General features: G+C 60.4%; 1 protein-coding gene across 5 annotated transcripts in view; it reads right to left on the bottom strand.

The window, feature by feature from the left end:
* Window positions 1-14,433, bottom strand: part of ANO1 (anoctamin 1) — a 149,866-nt gene continuing 135,433 nt past the window's right edge. For all 5 annotated transcript variants that reach the window (XM_047692222.1, XM_047692221.1, XM_047692223.1 and 2 more), the window contains 5 exons: window positions 13,040-13,192; window positions 8,277-8,329; window positions 6,264-6,448; window positions 2,639-2,744; window positions 1-1,050 (listed from right to left, as the gene is read on the bottom strand). In XM_047692222.1, coding sequence (XP_047548178.1) covers window positions 808-1,050; window positions 2,639-2,744; window positions 6,264-6,448; window positions 8,277-8,329; window positions 13,040-13,192 — 740 coding nt within the window. In that variant the 3' untranslated portion in view covers window positions 1-807. The remainder of the gene's footprint in view (window positions 1,051-2,638; window positions 2,745-6,263; window positions 6,449-8,276; window positions 8,330-13,039; window positions 13,193-14,433) is intronic.

Raw genomic sequence — 14,433 nt, 5'->3', positions numbered from 1 at the left:
AAAAAAATCCCAATAAATATTCTAAAGCTGTGACTGTTTTCCCGATGCCTTAAGATTTCGTGGAACCTGAAGCCGTCTTTAGAAATGCCTCTGGGGTCCTCTCTCTCTCTGCTCATTTTCTGCCCACCTGCTTTTCTTTCTTCTTCTTTTTTTCTGTCCCACCAAGCAGATGGACAGTTCTGAGGCTGGCTCATGGTGGAGGGGCAGGTGTGGGGCTGACAGTGGGGACCCTGACGGTGCGGGCTACCCACTGTCCCGAGGGACACCTGCTGCCCCAAGGTTCTCCAACAGTAAATTCTGAGCTCACAGGCCCTCTCCTTCTGGCCAGAGGGTCTCTCAGTTTCTGAACTAATGGAAAACAGAAGATGAAAAGCCAGCTGACTTCTCCGACCTGGCGGTAGGTGAGCCTTCTGGAACTGGTGTCAACTTCGTTGTTCCGTTCTCCCTCTAAGACTGCACGATGTTTCTCCAATGCTTTGCAACACCATCTCGACTCTCTCTAAAGGCATCGGGCAGATTAGAAAAGATGCTTTCTGGAGGCCTCTGCTCACCTTCCACGGCAAAGGAGACCCAAGGTTCCCAAGGATTGTTTCTGCAAAGCGACCGTATTCCCGCGCGTTCTCACCCTATCCCCAGCGATCATTTTGATTAAACTTGAATACTAAAGATAAAAAAATTCCCTGCATATGGTTTTGTGCAAAACGAGGAGAAGAGAAACAGGAAAATGACAGAAGAATGTTGTCCTATCGGAAGGTGGTCTTCCACCGGCTGGGGGAGGGTGCCCAGTGGCCGGGAGGCCAGGGGCAGCTACAGGGCACCCCCAGGGTACTCGGGGCTGTCCAGGCAGGCTTTGGGGCCGTGGTTGTTGCACGGCTCGTCCTTCTTCCGGTCCTTCTCCATCCAGGTGTCGAGCAGCTGCTGCTTGCCCTGCTCCTCCCGCATGAACAGCTCCACCATCAGCACCTTCTCCTTGTGCACCTGCTGGCTGATGTCCTTGGGGATGTCTGGGATGACCCAGTCCACGAAGTCGCTCATGAACATGACCAGGTTCTGGAAGGAGAGTCAGTGTGTGAGGGTGGGGAGGAGGACAGCAGGAGGTGCTCCCCACCTTCCCTGCACCTGCCTCCACTCCTACCTGCCTTTCACCACACCTGTCTCTGCTTTCCCCCACCCCCGACCTCCCTACCACCCCTCCACTGTGCCCACCCCATCACTCCCAGCCTGTGACCCGAGACACACAGTTTGGACTCCCTTGGCCTCGGTTTCCTCCAAGGTATAAATGAGGCAGGAAAGTGGCCAGCTAGCCCTCCAGAAACCTTTGCTGACTTCTATTATAAACCGGAGCTCAGTAAATGGCAAGTTTCTGAATAATTCTGACTCCCTGGTCTGGGAAGCTTAAGCCATGATTGGATTGGTCACGCATCACCAAATACAGTAAGTACCGGGCTTTAAGGAAAATAGAATAGAAATAGCATGAAAGCCGGGTGGAACTTGGTGTCTGATGATGCCACAGGCCCTTCTCCAGTTTGCAAGGGCTCCCAGGGCCACCCCGCAAGTCTGCTCCCTCCCTGGAGAAATTTCTAGTGCATGGAGAGCAAATGGTCGGCTTTTACAGAAGAACTGAAATCTATTTTTAAAACTTCTGTCCCGTGATCCCTTGTCAGCATATCTGGCTGTTCGTTACCTGGTGGACTGTGCTGGTGACTCCCCGGGCTACTGAGGCTCACAGCTGCCTTCTTTCTAGGGAACCCCCTCCTGCCTGGCTCTTCTTGGTCTGAACAGACTACGGCCCATGCCCAACCAACATGGGCAGACCAAAGGGGTTCTCTTGCATCCAGGTGGGCCTGGGTGTGTGCTGGGATAACCCACTTGCACCAAATCCTTGCCTCAGGCTCTGCTTCTGGTAAACTCAGCCTCAGACACTTTTTTCCAAACTCTTGTTTGCAGTGTTATGGAAAGCTGACAGGTGAGGCAGCAGAGGGGTGGAGGTCCCACCAGCAGCCACACTCTCTGTAAAGGGCAGTGCTGGGGCTTGAACTCAGTCCTTAGGATTCCAGGTGCAAGAGGTACCTGAGTAAAAGGGACTTTGACTGGGCCCATGTGGTTAAGGGATGCTCCCCCAGCTCTGGGACTACAGCTGCTGCAGACAGCAGCCTGGTCCCCAGTCTTGGGTCCTGTCCCCTGGGAATCACTTTGGCCTCCGAGTTATTTGTTGTCCCCTCCCCAGAGACCAGGCAAGGCTGGGTGCTCTGGTCCCTGGCTGGGGGCTGGAGTCAGCCGGGAACCCACTCCCCTCCTCCTGCCTGTACTGGTCCTGTCCTCGGGTTGTCTCCAGCTACAGAGGTGGTGAGAACCTGAGCTGGGTCTACCTTCCTCCCTGTCTCCTTCAGTAAAGACCACTTGTATCTAACTAGGCCTGCCTTCCCCAGAGAGGTCCAAATCCCACCACTGGTACTGGCCCAGGCTTCCCTCTGCCCTCCTGGGACCTGTCCCTGCACAGGGCCCAGGGTCGCCAGGCCTCTGGGCCTCCCAACGCCCCCGACACGGGCCACCTCCTGCCTTCTGACCCCGTTCTGGGCTCAGAGCGCTTCCTCAATGCCCGCTTCCCAAACCTCCAGGAAACGAGGGCCTGCCGCACCTGGAAGACAATGACGAAAGCCAGCCGGGCCGCCAGCACGGCCCAGAAGTCCTTGGAGATGTCGTACTTGTGCTCTGACCATGGGGGCTCCCGGTAATCTTTGTACCTGCAGAGATGGACAGGAATCAGCCGGGGGTTGGGGGGTCTTCAAGCAGAACCAGGGATCATTCCCGGTGCCCCACGTCCCTGAGCTAGCAGCAAGAAAGCCTGCCCCGGCCTCCTTCTCCTCTTCCCGCTGCAGCTTCCCGGCTCTTCCCTCCTTATCCAAACACGACACCTGTCTGCGCCGCTCTCTGACGTGGCATCGTGGACGCTGCCCATTGACTTCCCGCCGGGGCAGACACCCTCCCCGCGGGGACCTCCCACTGACCCTCGCTCTATGGAAAGCGGCTTCCTTGCTTGCCTGTCCACTGCCTGCCAGCATACACTGTCCCCCCTCCAGAGTGCCCCATCCCTGTCCCCTTCTCAGAGGTCCTGAGATGACCAATCTGTGGGAGCAGGGCAAGGATGACAACCAGGGTCCTGTCACTTCACAGGCCCTCTGACTGTGCCCCGAATTCTGGGGACACTATTGGCTTTACTGGAGCTGACCTGTGTTACATAGCAGAAAGCTCCCCAAAGCCGCCAGAATAAGCTTGAGGCAAGGGCAGTTTCTGGGGTTGGGGTGGCAGTTCATCCCCACTGGTCGCTGAGGTCCAGTGGTGGGGGGACCAGAAGAGGGGTCATCTGGCTCTGGGGGCACAGCCCTGGCCTGACCCCAGAACAGTGACCACCTTGCTGTGTGTTCTCGTGCAGTGGCTCAGCCTCTCTGGGCCTCGGTCTGGCATCCTCTCAGTCACAGGAGAAGCATTTAGTGAGTCGCTATTATCTTCCAGCTCCCATTTCAAGGGAGCACATTCAGGAACACACAACAGAGAGGGCCCCTCGCCCACAGAACCTTACTTGTGGAGGGAGCTGGATGGGAGCCTCCAAGGAGCTGCTGGGTGCTAAGCTGCCAGGCCAGAGATAGGATCGATCTCTCTGGGAACGATCCTATCTGGGTACCAGCGGCACAGTGACATAGGACTTGTCCAACCTGCTCTGTGATGGGAACAGGCAGCCCCTGCTCTCCCAGCTTGTCAGACGCCATGTACACGCGTTCCTTCCTTTTCTTTCTGTGCTTATGGCCAGCTGCACTGGGATGCAAGGAAATATGCGTGGGTCACCTGGCAGACTCCTAGGCATCCCTCAAAGCCCGCTTAGGCCTGTCCAGAGGCCACCTCCCACCACTTGCACTGACCTCGATCAGAGACGATCTAACGTTTTCCTTGCTTAGCTCTGGTACCCAGCCTGCCTGTGCCCCTGGGGAGGGTCATAATGACCTCTCTGGGGGTGGCTCCGGGGATTAGAGAAGACCTGCCTCAGCATAGACGTAAATGGTAGCCAGCCATGACTGGAGCTCTGAGCGGTGCTCTTCCTCTCCCCACACCCATCGCCCCAGGCTGGGCTGGGTGCTGTGCCTCCTGCCACCAATTCCTGCGAGAGGCACCTTGCCTGGGCGCAGCTGGTGAGGGCCCGGAGCTCCCAGACCTGCACTGCTGGATCTTGGCCAGTGGAGCGGGGAGGGCCTGGCTGGAGCCCGAATCCCGGGGAGTGGGCTGGTCTGATCCGCGGTCTTCCGACTCCGCGGGGGTGAAAGCTACAAGACGCTTATAAATGGGTCTTGGCTGTGAGCCTGGCCTCTCCCCCACACGGCCAGGACCCTGGGCTGATGCATGGGACAGAGATGGAGCTGCTTCCTTAGCCAAAGTCTGGGACCCAACGTCCGGCTCTTGGAAACCGAGGCTAACCGTGTAAATACCAACGCTGACATTCCAGAGGAAATTTCTAGTAAGACGACCACACATCTCCTGTCTTCCTCGCTTGTAATTATTCATCCTCCAAAATGGATTTTTAGCAAAGTAGGTCAAGTGTGTACATTTAGCCTGAACCGTCGAGACGATGCAGGGAGAGCGTCGGGGCTGCGGAAGGAGAGGGGGTCTGGCGCAGAAGCCCAGGGGTGAGGGGTTGCCTGTCTGCGCCAGCCTGGAGTGTGCGTCTGCTGAAGGATGGGGGCGTGTGTCTGTGGGTCCCTTCTCTGCACTTCCGGCTCCCAGGCTGTCCCCTCTCTGAGATGACCACAATGGAGTGATTTTTGGGCCCATTTAGGTGCATGTGGAAGTGTGTGGGCGGGTGGGATTCGGGAAGCTGGAGCCGGGTTGGGGTGCGGGCCTTGCGGTGTCACGCACCCTATCTAGCTGGCAGACGCGGCTTTAACTCGTTCCTTCCCCCGGCTGCACCTGGGCCCAGAGCAGGTGCCGTCCCCACCCTGACACAGAAGAGAACACCGTGTCCTTGCACCGGAGTGGCTCCGGGCCCCGCAGGGATGCCTGCTGTGTGCAGTGCTGCGGGGAGCACCCGAGCCAGGACGCCCGCTTCCCTTTTCCCCATGGCTCCTGGAGGCGGGGCATTTTCCATTTCTTGGGACCATCTTGTCACTGCAAGCTGCTTCTTGTTGCTCAGTACCCTAGACACTAGCAGGTGCCCCCTCTCCCCTTTCCTTGGTCAAGGTGACAGAGATCTACCAGCCAGCCAGCCTCAGGGAACCACGTGCCAAGGAGCCAGCAGGCCTCCCCCAGCCGGAGGGACCGCGCTTCACCTCACGGGCTCTGGGAGGCGTATCTTGTCCCTGAGCTCTTCTGTGCCCCGAACCTCAGCTGGGCTGGAACAGCTCCCGTGGATTCCCTCCTTGGTGCTTTTGCCCAGGCTGTCCTGTCACCGGAGTGACCCACTGCGTCTGCCCTTCACCCGGGCTTCCAACTACGATCCCCTCCTTTACGCTGATCTGTGCCAAGGTCCCCAGACAGCAGGGACCGTGCCAGGCACGGGTCCCCGGATCCCAACCTAGGCTGGCGCATGTGGTAGGGGCCCAGGGAATGGCCAGGTCTCAGCTCTGCCCCCCACGTCCGGCCCCGCCTCCATCTTTCCTGGGGGGCTTCCTGTGTACCCCATGCATCTGGCCAGCAGGTGGGGCCCCACAGGTCTGGCCATCTCTGCTGGCCTGCCCAGCATCCAGTACCCCCTCCCCGAGTCAGAGCATCCCAGTTTCCTGAGGACCTCTTCATTCTCTAAGCATGACCCCACATCCTGGCACACGCCCCAGCTCTAGCCCCTGCCCCCTGCCAACAGCGCTTTATTTAGGGACGGGCATGTGATCCACGGCAGGCCAGTGAGAACCGCGACTTTGGCTGACTATTGAGAAAGACATTCCGTCACTGGGATGGCTGAGGTGACAGAGCGTCTTCACTGTCTACCCAAACAACACAACCATGGAGGAAGGCAAAGCTGGGAGGCTGCACCAGAGCAGGGCCTGACTGGCAAACTACAGGCCTGGATCCAGCCATGCCTGAAGCTGTCCTTGCCTTCTTAATGAAAGGAACTCCTAAATGACTTCCCAGTGGCCACCCTGGCTTTTTTTTTTTTTTTCCCCCTTGAAGCAAGTTTGAGATATTCTGTGACTTGCCCCTAAAAGAATCCTTGCTTGAACTAGTCTTTTCCCAGAAACCCACCACATGTGTCTTTCAGAAAGAAACGCTGAGAGCCATACCTGCAGATCTGTACCTCGTAGCCCAGGTCCAGGGGGTCATTGGGGGCCGTGCCGTTCTGGAAGTCACTGACGTTGAAGGAGGAGAGGGTGTGGTTGACGAAGCCGTGCATGGTCCCATTCTCGCTGTACATGTAGAGGTACACCAGACGAGGGATGAAGTCGGACGTGAAGGAGATGACGAATGCCTGGGCCGGGGACAGGGCGGTGAGTGCAGACCCCCGGCTGGGTGCGGGAGGGGGACATGCCCCGAGGGAGCCAGGGTGGCCTTGGCCCTGGGGTGGGGCCATGTGACACTTTGCCTATGAGTCGGCAAGGGGGCCTGGGTGCAGGGAACAGGACATCCCTGAGCAGGAAGGCAGGGGGGCAAATGCAGCCTCTCACTGGCTGTGTGGCCTCGGCCGCGTCACCTAACCTCTCTGTGCTCTGTGTGCCTCCCCTCCCTGGCGTACTTGAGAGGGTATGCGGGAGTGGAAAGAACTTAGTGAACAGTGAGGTTCGGATTCCAATCATCCTATCCCAGAGCCATCTCTGGGGACATCCGGTGTGCTGTCAACAAGAGCAGGGACCGGGAGCCTGGCCGCCTGGGGTAAGGTCCAGCCCTGCCGCTTTCTGGCGGTGTGGTGTTGGGTAGGTCGGCTGAGCTCTCTGTGCCTCGGCCGTCCTGTACGACGGGCAAGGACAGTCCCTTCCCTGAAGGCTGTGTGTGCACAAGGGGTGGATGTGTGTAAAGAGTGTAGAAGGGCCTGGAATATTCTAGAGGCTCGATAAATGCTAGCTGCCATTACTGCTGTTGCTGGCTGTTCCCATGAGAGGTCCAGCTAGTTTCCAGCTGCTCGCATCACCCCTGTGTTCCAGCCGGCTGTACCCCGTTCCCAGCTCACCCCCTCCCCCATCAAAATGTGCGCTACTGCCTTGGAACTCTGCGCCCACCAGCCCAGGTCAGGAGAAGGAGCTATCGCTGCCTAGTGCGCACGCTCTGCCCATCGCGGCCCTTTAACAGGAGTTCCAGAGCCTGGACTGGGCAGGGGGCTGCCCCCAGCAGGGGAGCCAGTGTCCCAGGGCTCTGAGAGTCTCTTCTCTGGGGCCGAGCGTCACCTCTTGTGCTGTGGGGCCGAGTCCCCAGACCCAGAGGCCCCAGGCTGTGTCTGCTCCTGGGAGCGGCGGCCTGTGTGCGGAAGTCAGCCTCTGGAGGCTGGGGCTCAGCCCGCAGGTGGAGGGGTGAGGGTCACAGGCTGGGGGCACTGCGGACCTCCGAGGCTGTCTGACATTTGTTCGCACGCCTGGGGATCAGCCTTGGCTTTGAAGCGTGTGTGAGGGACCGCTGGACCACTAAGCCCAGGGACATCCAGGCCTCGGAAGAGCCACGCGGACCTGGATGGGCGGCCGCAGGGAAGGCAGTGGGCTGGTTCTCGTGACAGGCCCCTGCCCTCCTAACCTGCAGGGACAGGGGCAGGGGCAGGAGAGGCTGTGGCAGGAGTGTGTGGACGAGGGGCTGAGGAGGAGGGCTGCCCGGGCAGGAGGCTGAGCAGGGAAGCAAAGTCCTCAGCAAACTACGTGTGTGCAAGAGGAGGCCGGAGGGCTTCTGCCCCTCATCTCCATGTTTCTGCATTTCCTGAACCTTTAAAGAACAGGCACGTATTTCATATAAAGCGATAAAGGTAACCTCTAAAAATAAGAGCAGAATGATTGCTAAAGAGGAGTTTCTTTCTCTCTCTCTCTCGTATCCTCAGGACTCTGGGGAGGGAGCGGACTTAGGGGCCAGGGTGGGCGTGGCAGAGAAGTCTGCTCAAGGTTATAGAAGAAGGTCAAGGACAATGTGTCGTTCCCACCCACAGTTCGTCCCAACCCCTTCGTATGACCAAGGGACGTGTCTGAACAGGGGATGCTTCCACCAGTCTGGGTGGCACCGGAGCAGGAGACAGAGACCCCACGTGGCTTCCCTGGGAGGGGCGTCCAGCTCCGTGGCCACCCAGTGGGCGCTCCTGGGCAGCAGAGGTCCCCCACGTCACTTACATTGATGATGACAGCCAGTTTCCCAACACCTCTGAGAATATTGTACCAGATTCCTGGGGGGAAAGAGAAGCACAGTGTCGGGCCGGCTCAGCCCCAGGCTGTCAGGACCCCCGGCTAGCAGGTGAGCGGGGCCGGCTTGGTCCTCTCCCCGGTGGTCAGATGCGTGGAATGAGCAGATGTTCAAGGGCTCGGGGGGAGGAGACCCCGGCTGATGACAGCGCCTCGTCCACTCCTGGCTCCGCAGGTGTTCAGAGCCAAACTGTCACTTCTCCAAGGGGTGCTTCGAATCAGCCGCTCCCTGAGCGGTTCCTGAACCCGAAACCTTAGACGAAGTCCCCAGAGAGACAAAGATTCCATTTGGATGTGGTTCCTGCCCAAAACGGTCCACATAGGAGCGGAGACCAAGCCCGGGAGGCTTCCGTGTCCTGCACCGTTGCTCTGGGACCGGAAGACCGAATTCAGGGACGGGTCCCTAAATGTATGTCCCAGATCCAAGAGCAATGCCAGGGCCCTGGGTGGGGGATGCTGGGGTCATGACCTGAGTATAATGATTCGACGGCCGTGAGGCGCAGGACAACTCCTGTATGTGTGCCCCCCGTTTCTGCCACCGTGGTGCCTAGCACTGCCCCTAATTCCGCAGGGAGCAGGGGGCTCCCCAGACAAACGCACGGTCCTCCACTGGCCTCCCCAGCAGAATGAGGCCAGCAGGGCCCGGCGAGGGCCTTATCTGAGGGCCCCTGCGGGAAGCGAGGGGGGCCTGCCTCCCGCCCCACGGAGCGCCACCGGAGCTGCGAGGAGATGTCCCGGGTTCTGTCCATCTCCCCACGAGAGCAGTGGTTCTCAAGCCTCCTTCCTGCTGGAACACATGGCCCACGCGTTGGTACCAGGCCGCCCCGTCGGGCTCCCCTCAGGAGTGCCAGTGGGGATGCAGGGGAGGAGATGGTCCTCGTGGGGGAGACGCTTCTGGACGAGGCCAGGCTTCCTGGGCTTCCCGCCCGGCCGCTCGGTACTGGGAGCCTCTCTGCACAGTGCCTGGGGAGGCTGTGCGCCGCACATCCCTGCTTCTCTCCTGGGCCTCGCGTGCGCTGTCTGGCCGCTGGCGCTCGGCACTGCTGGGCCGACGTTTGCTGAGTGACTGCAAGAGCGTAGACAGCCCTTTCCCCCCGGGGCTGTTGGTCCTGGGCCCGGGCCGCAGGAGGGCGGTCCTTGGGCCACAGCTGGGCTCATGGCTGTTTCGTCCTGCTCACGTGCGTGCTGCTTGGCAACGCTGACTGGTGTTTACAGACCATGCTGGTACGTTTTTTGAAAAGTCTGGACTTGCCTCTGCTTCTGAAGGAGCCTCGGTCCCAAACGGGCGGCCTGTTTCGATGGCTACGGTGGCGCCCTCTCCAAGCTGGGCCATGCACTGCGGCTCTGTTCTCCCCACCCTGCACTCACTCACCCACCGGGCCTCCTGGCCCTGTGGGGTCTGGGTTTGCAACCTCCAAGACCGGGAGCTGGGACCTGGGTGAGAGCCCGGTGAAGGTGAAGCGTCTGGGGCAGAGGCTCCTAGGGGAGGCGGCGACCCCAGGAAGGGAAATGGGTCTTGGACTCACTGCCCAGGGACAGGCCAGTGGGTGGACGGAGGGGAGTGTGGGGAGTGGGAGTGACCAGGTTGGGATGCGGGGTGGGCCGGAGAGCTTCTCAGAGCCCAGGACAGAGCCCACCGTACAGGCCCCAGGGCATCTCTATGTCCAGGCCCGAGATCCTGTTGGACCCCACACCAGAATACTAGGGTCTTGTACAAAAAATGCCAAACCAGGATGCCCGCCCCAGGCCTTGGGCTCAGCCCTTCTGGGAGTCTTGGCCCTCCCCTTCTGTGTTATCAGGACGCATGCCGCAGAGCATACCACGTTCCAGTGATCTCCAGGTACAGAATGAAAACCTTCAGGCTCCCTGTAGGAGAATCTCCAAGGGGGGGAGGGAGACACTCCAAGGTGTCCCTGCTGTCCAGGGACGCCACAGCCCATTTCCAAGGATGAGATAGGGAGGTATTCCGACACCCCGGACCATGCGCTGGAGCCGGACGCAGGCAGGGGCCGCTCACGGGAAAGGCTCGAAGAGAACACGTGGGAGCAGGAAGCACGTTCGTCCGCTGTCAAAGGTCAGGGCCGGGAGGCTGGATCTGGGTTCCCACTGACAGGGAGCTGGGTCCCCACCGTGACTCACCCAGCCTCCCCTCCCAGCCAGAGCCTCCCCCGGCTACCCCTGGAGCCCTGGGTGCAGGCCGTGGGGGCCACCGGGCCCGGCGTCCCCTCGGGGCCCACACGGATCATAGGAGGAATACAAAGGCTTGTTCAGGGAAAGGTTACAGGGGAAGAAGGGCAGATTATGCCTCCAACCGAGCAGACAGGAACCAGGAAGTGAGCGGCTGGTCCATGAGAACAGGGAGAGAAGGGGGGCCGCGGGCATAAAAAAGGCAGACACCCGTCTCCCAGCCTCGGGGGGTGGTGGGAAGGACCATGCCAGGGACAGGCAGGGAGCGGCCAGGAGGTGGCCGGGGCGCTCCCGTTCACCCTGCTAGGTTTGCAGGCTTGAGGACGAGGCCGCAGGGGAAGTGGGGCTCTGCCAACGCAAACACGGCCACCCCGGCCTCGCCTGGGGCCTCTGGACGCCTGAGAATCAGGCCTTTGTCAGGGAGAAGTGAGAGCCGGGAGGCCGCACTCCCGTCTTTACTAACACTGGGCACAGGGCTCCAGAATCCCCAAGGGCTGTCCAGGGAGCGCCTCGGCCAGCTGCCCCGTCCACCCTTTCCTTTGGGGCCTTGGGTTGCAACGTAAGCTTTCCCGGGCAAACCGTCTGCTTACGGAGATGCTGCAGCAGCGGGCGGCCCATGGGTGGGGTCTGGGGGCGCAGGGTCTCCAGTCCCAGCTCAGCATTGGTGACCACCTGGCCTTGGTCTCCCCATTGGGAAAATGGGACCGAGGATCTGCCCAGGCCTCCTCTAGAGATCGCCGGGAGGACCCGATGCCGAAAGCCCCAAGAAGTGATCAAGTCCACGCACTGCCTCTGGGGTTCCCCCTAAGAGCAGGGCATGACAAGCTCACGGGAACCCTGGGGACAATGTCACCTTCATCTGGGGAGGGGACTTGTGAACGCGGCCTGGGGCCCAAATTCAGTGCACTCAGCCTGGGGCGAGAACGGTGCCCTCGTGGTCCACGGAGACCACGGCCTTTATTCTGGCCACGTACGGAACCCCCGAGCAGAGCTCGGACCCGGAGCAGCAGCAAACTCAGGGCTGTGGTGTGCGGGGCAAGGGACTCACCCCACAGCCAGGGCTATGGCAGAATCAGGCGCCTGGAAGCCAGAAGGGACTTCAGAAGGGCAGTTAGTTCTCTCAAAGCCTCTTAAAATCACAAGTGAAATCTTCCAGTAAAGTGCAGCCCGGAGAGCATCTGTTTGCAGAGTCTCTGCCCATTGCCTGGGTCATCCAGACAGGTGACAGACGGTGACAGATGCACCGCAAGATTTGAGCCCCGGCTCTGGCTGGCGCCCCCCCCCCCCCCCACAGAACACCAAGGTTCCCCGGCCCATCCTAAAGCTGGGCCCTGAAGGAGTCCCCATGGATGTCACGGTGCCAACATGGGCTGCAGTGAACCAGACAGAATGACCGACACATGTGACACGTGACCACGCGTTGAGTGCATGAATGGCACTTGGGGACAGTTCGACCTGGGAGAGCGGCAGGCCCAGCCACGCCGCCAGTGCCACCAGGGGCCAGGGCGGGCATGGACCGAGGAGCCCCACAGACCCAGGCAGGATGGGATGGCTGAGGGGCCTTTCTGACAGGGATGAGCCCAGTGCCAAAGGCTGGAGAAGCCGCCACCACCTTCCAGCAAGGGGATGCCTGCCCTGCTGTCGTCCTGTCACTCTGGCATCCTGTCCTCATCTTGGTAAAACAACAGATGACACGTCAAACACGTCCTTCAATCTTGGTGTCTTCTACCGACAAGCCCAGATGTGACGTTCCAACGAAAACCACGTCAGATAGGCCTTCAACGTATTTCTGTCACATTTCCTTTTCATTTCAAGATCAAATAGGAACTTTTTTGCATGCCCCTTGAAAACTGGGTCCTGGTTGAATGAAGTTGACTCATTTTGAGATGATCTCTTTCACTGGTGACCCCTCTGAGTCCCCGAGCAATAGGTGTCATGCTCCCCAAAAGTGCACCATCCCTCCACCCCTGCCTCCCCGTGCACCATGAGGAGGAAGCTCTCGCTGGCTCGGGGTTAGAGCTTCCTCTGACCTGATCCTCCGGGCAAGCCCTACAGAGCAATTTCTGCGCTGCTGGAAGGGCCCCTTCCTCCTCCCTTTCCTGTTTGTGCACCTTGAATGACTACATGACACCCTTCGTGGAAAGGCACACTCAGCCCCGAACACGAGCTTCCTGCCTGTCTGCTCCGTCTGTGCTCTGGGGCCATGAGCAGGAGGGTGGGGTGCTGAGGACCTCAGTGCACGCACCTGGGGGACCTCCTAGTGCAGCTGGGTGTCGAGATATTCAGACACCCAAGGCACTGACGCTTTCCAGAATGTTCTCTCAGGAGCTGAGACGTTGGGGTGGGCGTGCAGAGGAGGTCCCCCGTCCCCCATGCTGAGTCCCCGAGTCTCCATCCTGGAGCCCGTGGGGACCCCGTGGCCAGACCCCAGTCTGCCCGCTCTGGGGAGCAGTACCCCCTCCCCCAACCCAGCACGTGCCCAGAACCAGCTCCTGAGAGTCACTCACCAATGTCTTTGGCTCTGACAGCCACCGGCCTTCGCAGCTCAGTGACGAACTTTTTGGCGTCCAGGCGGATCTCGATGATATTATTCAGCAGTGCGAACAGCGGGGCCAGGGGGAAGGATGCCACGAATAAGGTGACGAAACCAAACTGGATGACTGCAAGGGGAGAGGGACGGTCAGCGCGCCACGTGTGCCACGGTGGGCCCCACGCTCCCACGGCGGGCCCCCACCCCCCACGGTGGGCCCCCACGGCGGATATCACAGCTGGACATACGGGGAGGGCAGGGTCTGGCTGGCTCCCTGCCTCTGACATGCCCCCGTACCTGCATACGGGGGGACCTGGGAACACTCCTGCCACAACCCCAGGCGACCCCGGGCCAGGAGGGGGCTGTGGGGAGCATTCCAAATTTTGCTCTGGCCCCCAGTGTGGGCTCGTGTGTAAGAAGTGGGCTCGTGTGTAAGGAGCCTGCAGTCACTATCACAGATCTAAGCTCAGACAATCATCAGTGATGGGGAAAAGGCCCCCGTGAGCATGAAAACCCGGCCTTGGTCACCCAGGTGGGGCTGGCAAGGGCCTCGGGCGCAGCCCCAGTGCCTGGTGGCTGGGGGTTCCTGGGACCTGGGGGGCTTGGCAGTATCACTGAGTGTCCAAGAGCCCCCACTGTCTCCTTTCGTCAGGCCTTGGGGAGCTGGGCAGGGCCCACTGTCCAGGACAGTCTGGCCCCTCTTGGCCCATCCTCGTCGCCGGCCCTGGGGCTTGGACCTTGGATGCCGTGGCCGGCACAGAGCCGGGCTCCTGGGAGAGATCAGGGAAAGGTTGCAGCATGGGGGAGGCTGGCTCAGGAGCCGTACAGCCTGTCCCAGGGCTCTTGCGGCCTGCCAGGTGGTAAACAAGGAAGCCGGCAGAATGTCACTGTGTGCCTGGCAGGCTGAGAGTGGCCATTGTTAGAGCCACTGGTGGGGGGCTCCGCGGGAGCCTCCGTCTGGGAGTAGGATTGCGGGCTTCTCATTTGCCCCGTGGGCCTCCATGGGATCCTTCTGTGGACAGTCGTGTCTGTAGGTGGCTCTGGCGGGATGGAGGTTTCGGATCAGCTGGGCTGTGGGCTCCAGGTGGGCCGCCGAGCCTGAGGCTGTGGGGTCCTTGCTCCCGAGTGATGCTGCCTGCTGCTGCCTGGACGGCCGAGAAGCAGGGAGGGGAGCTGGAGATGGCCTGGGCCTGGGGCCCTCCCCGCTGCCCCCTGTCCAGTCTCAGGCACTGTGTGCTCCAGGTGCCCAGAAGAGTCGGTCTGCGAGGAGGAGGCCAGCAGTGGCTGAAGCAGAGCATTCTGAGTGGCGGGGTACTACATGGGTCCCAGGGTGGGTGGCTCCCTGGGTGGGCAGGGGCCCATCCCAGGAGT

The sequence above is a fragment of the Lutra lutra genome, chromosome 10, assembly GCF_902655055.1.
Source record: "Lutra lutra chromosome 10, mLutLut1.2, whole genome shotgun sequence".
Lineage (NCBI taxonomy): Eukaryota > Metazoa > Chordata > Mammalia > Carnivora > Mustelidae > Lutra > Lutra lutra.
The sequence above is the reverse complement of the archived record's forward strand: the minus strand, read 5'-3'. Positions and strand labels throughout refer to the sequence as shown.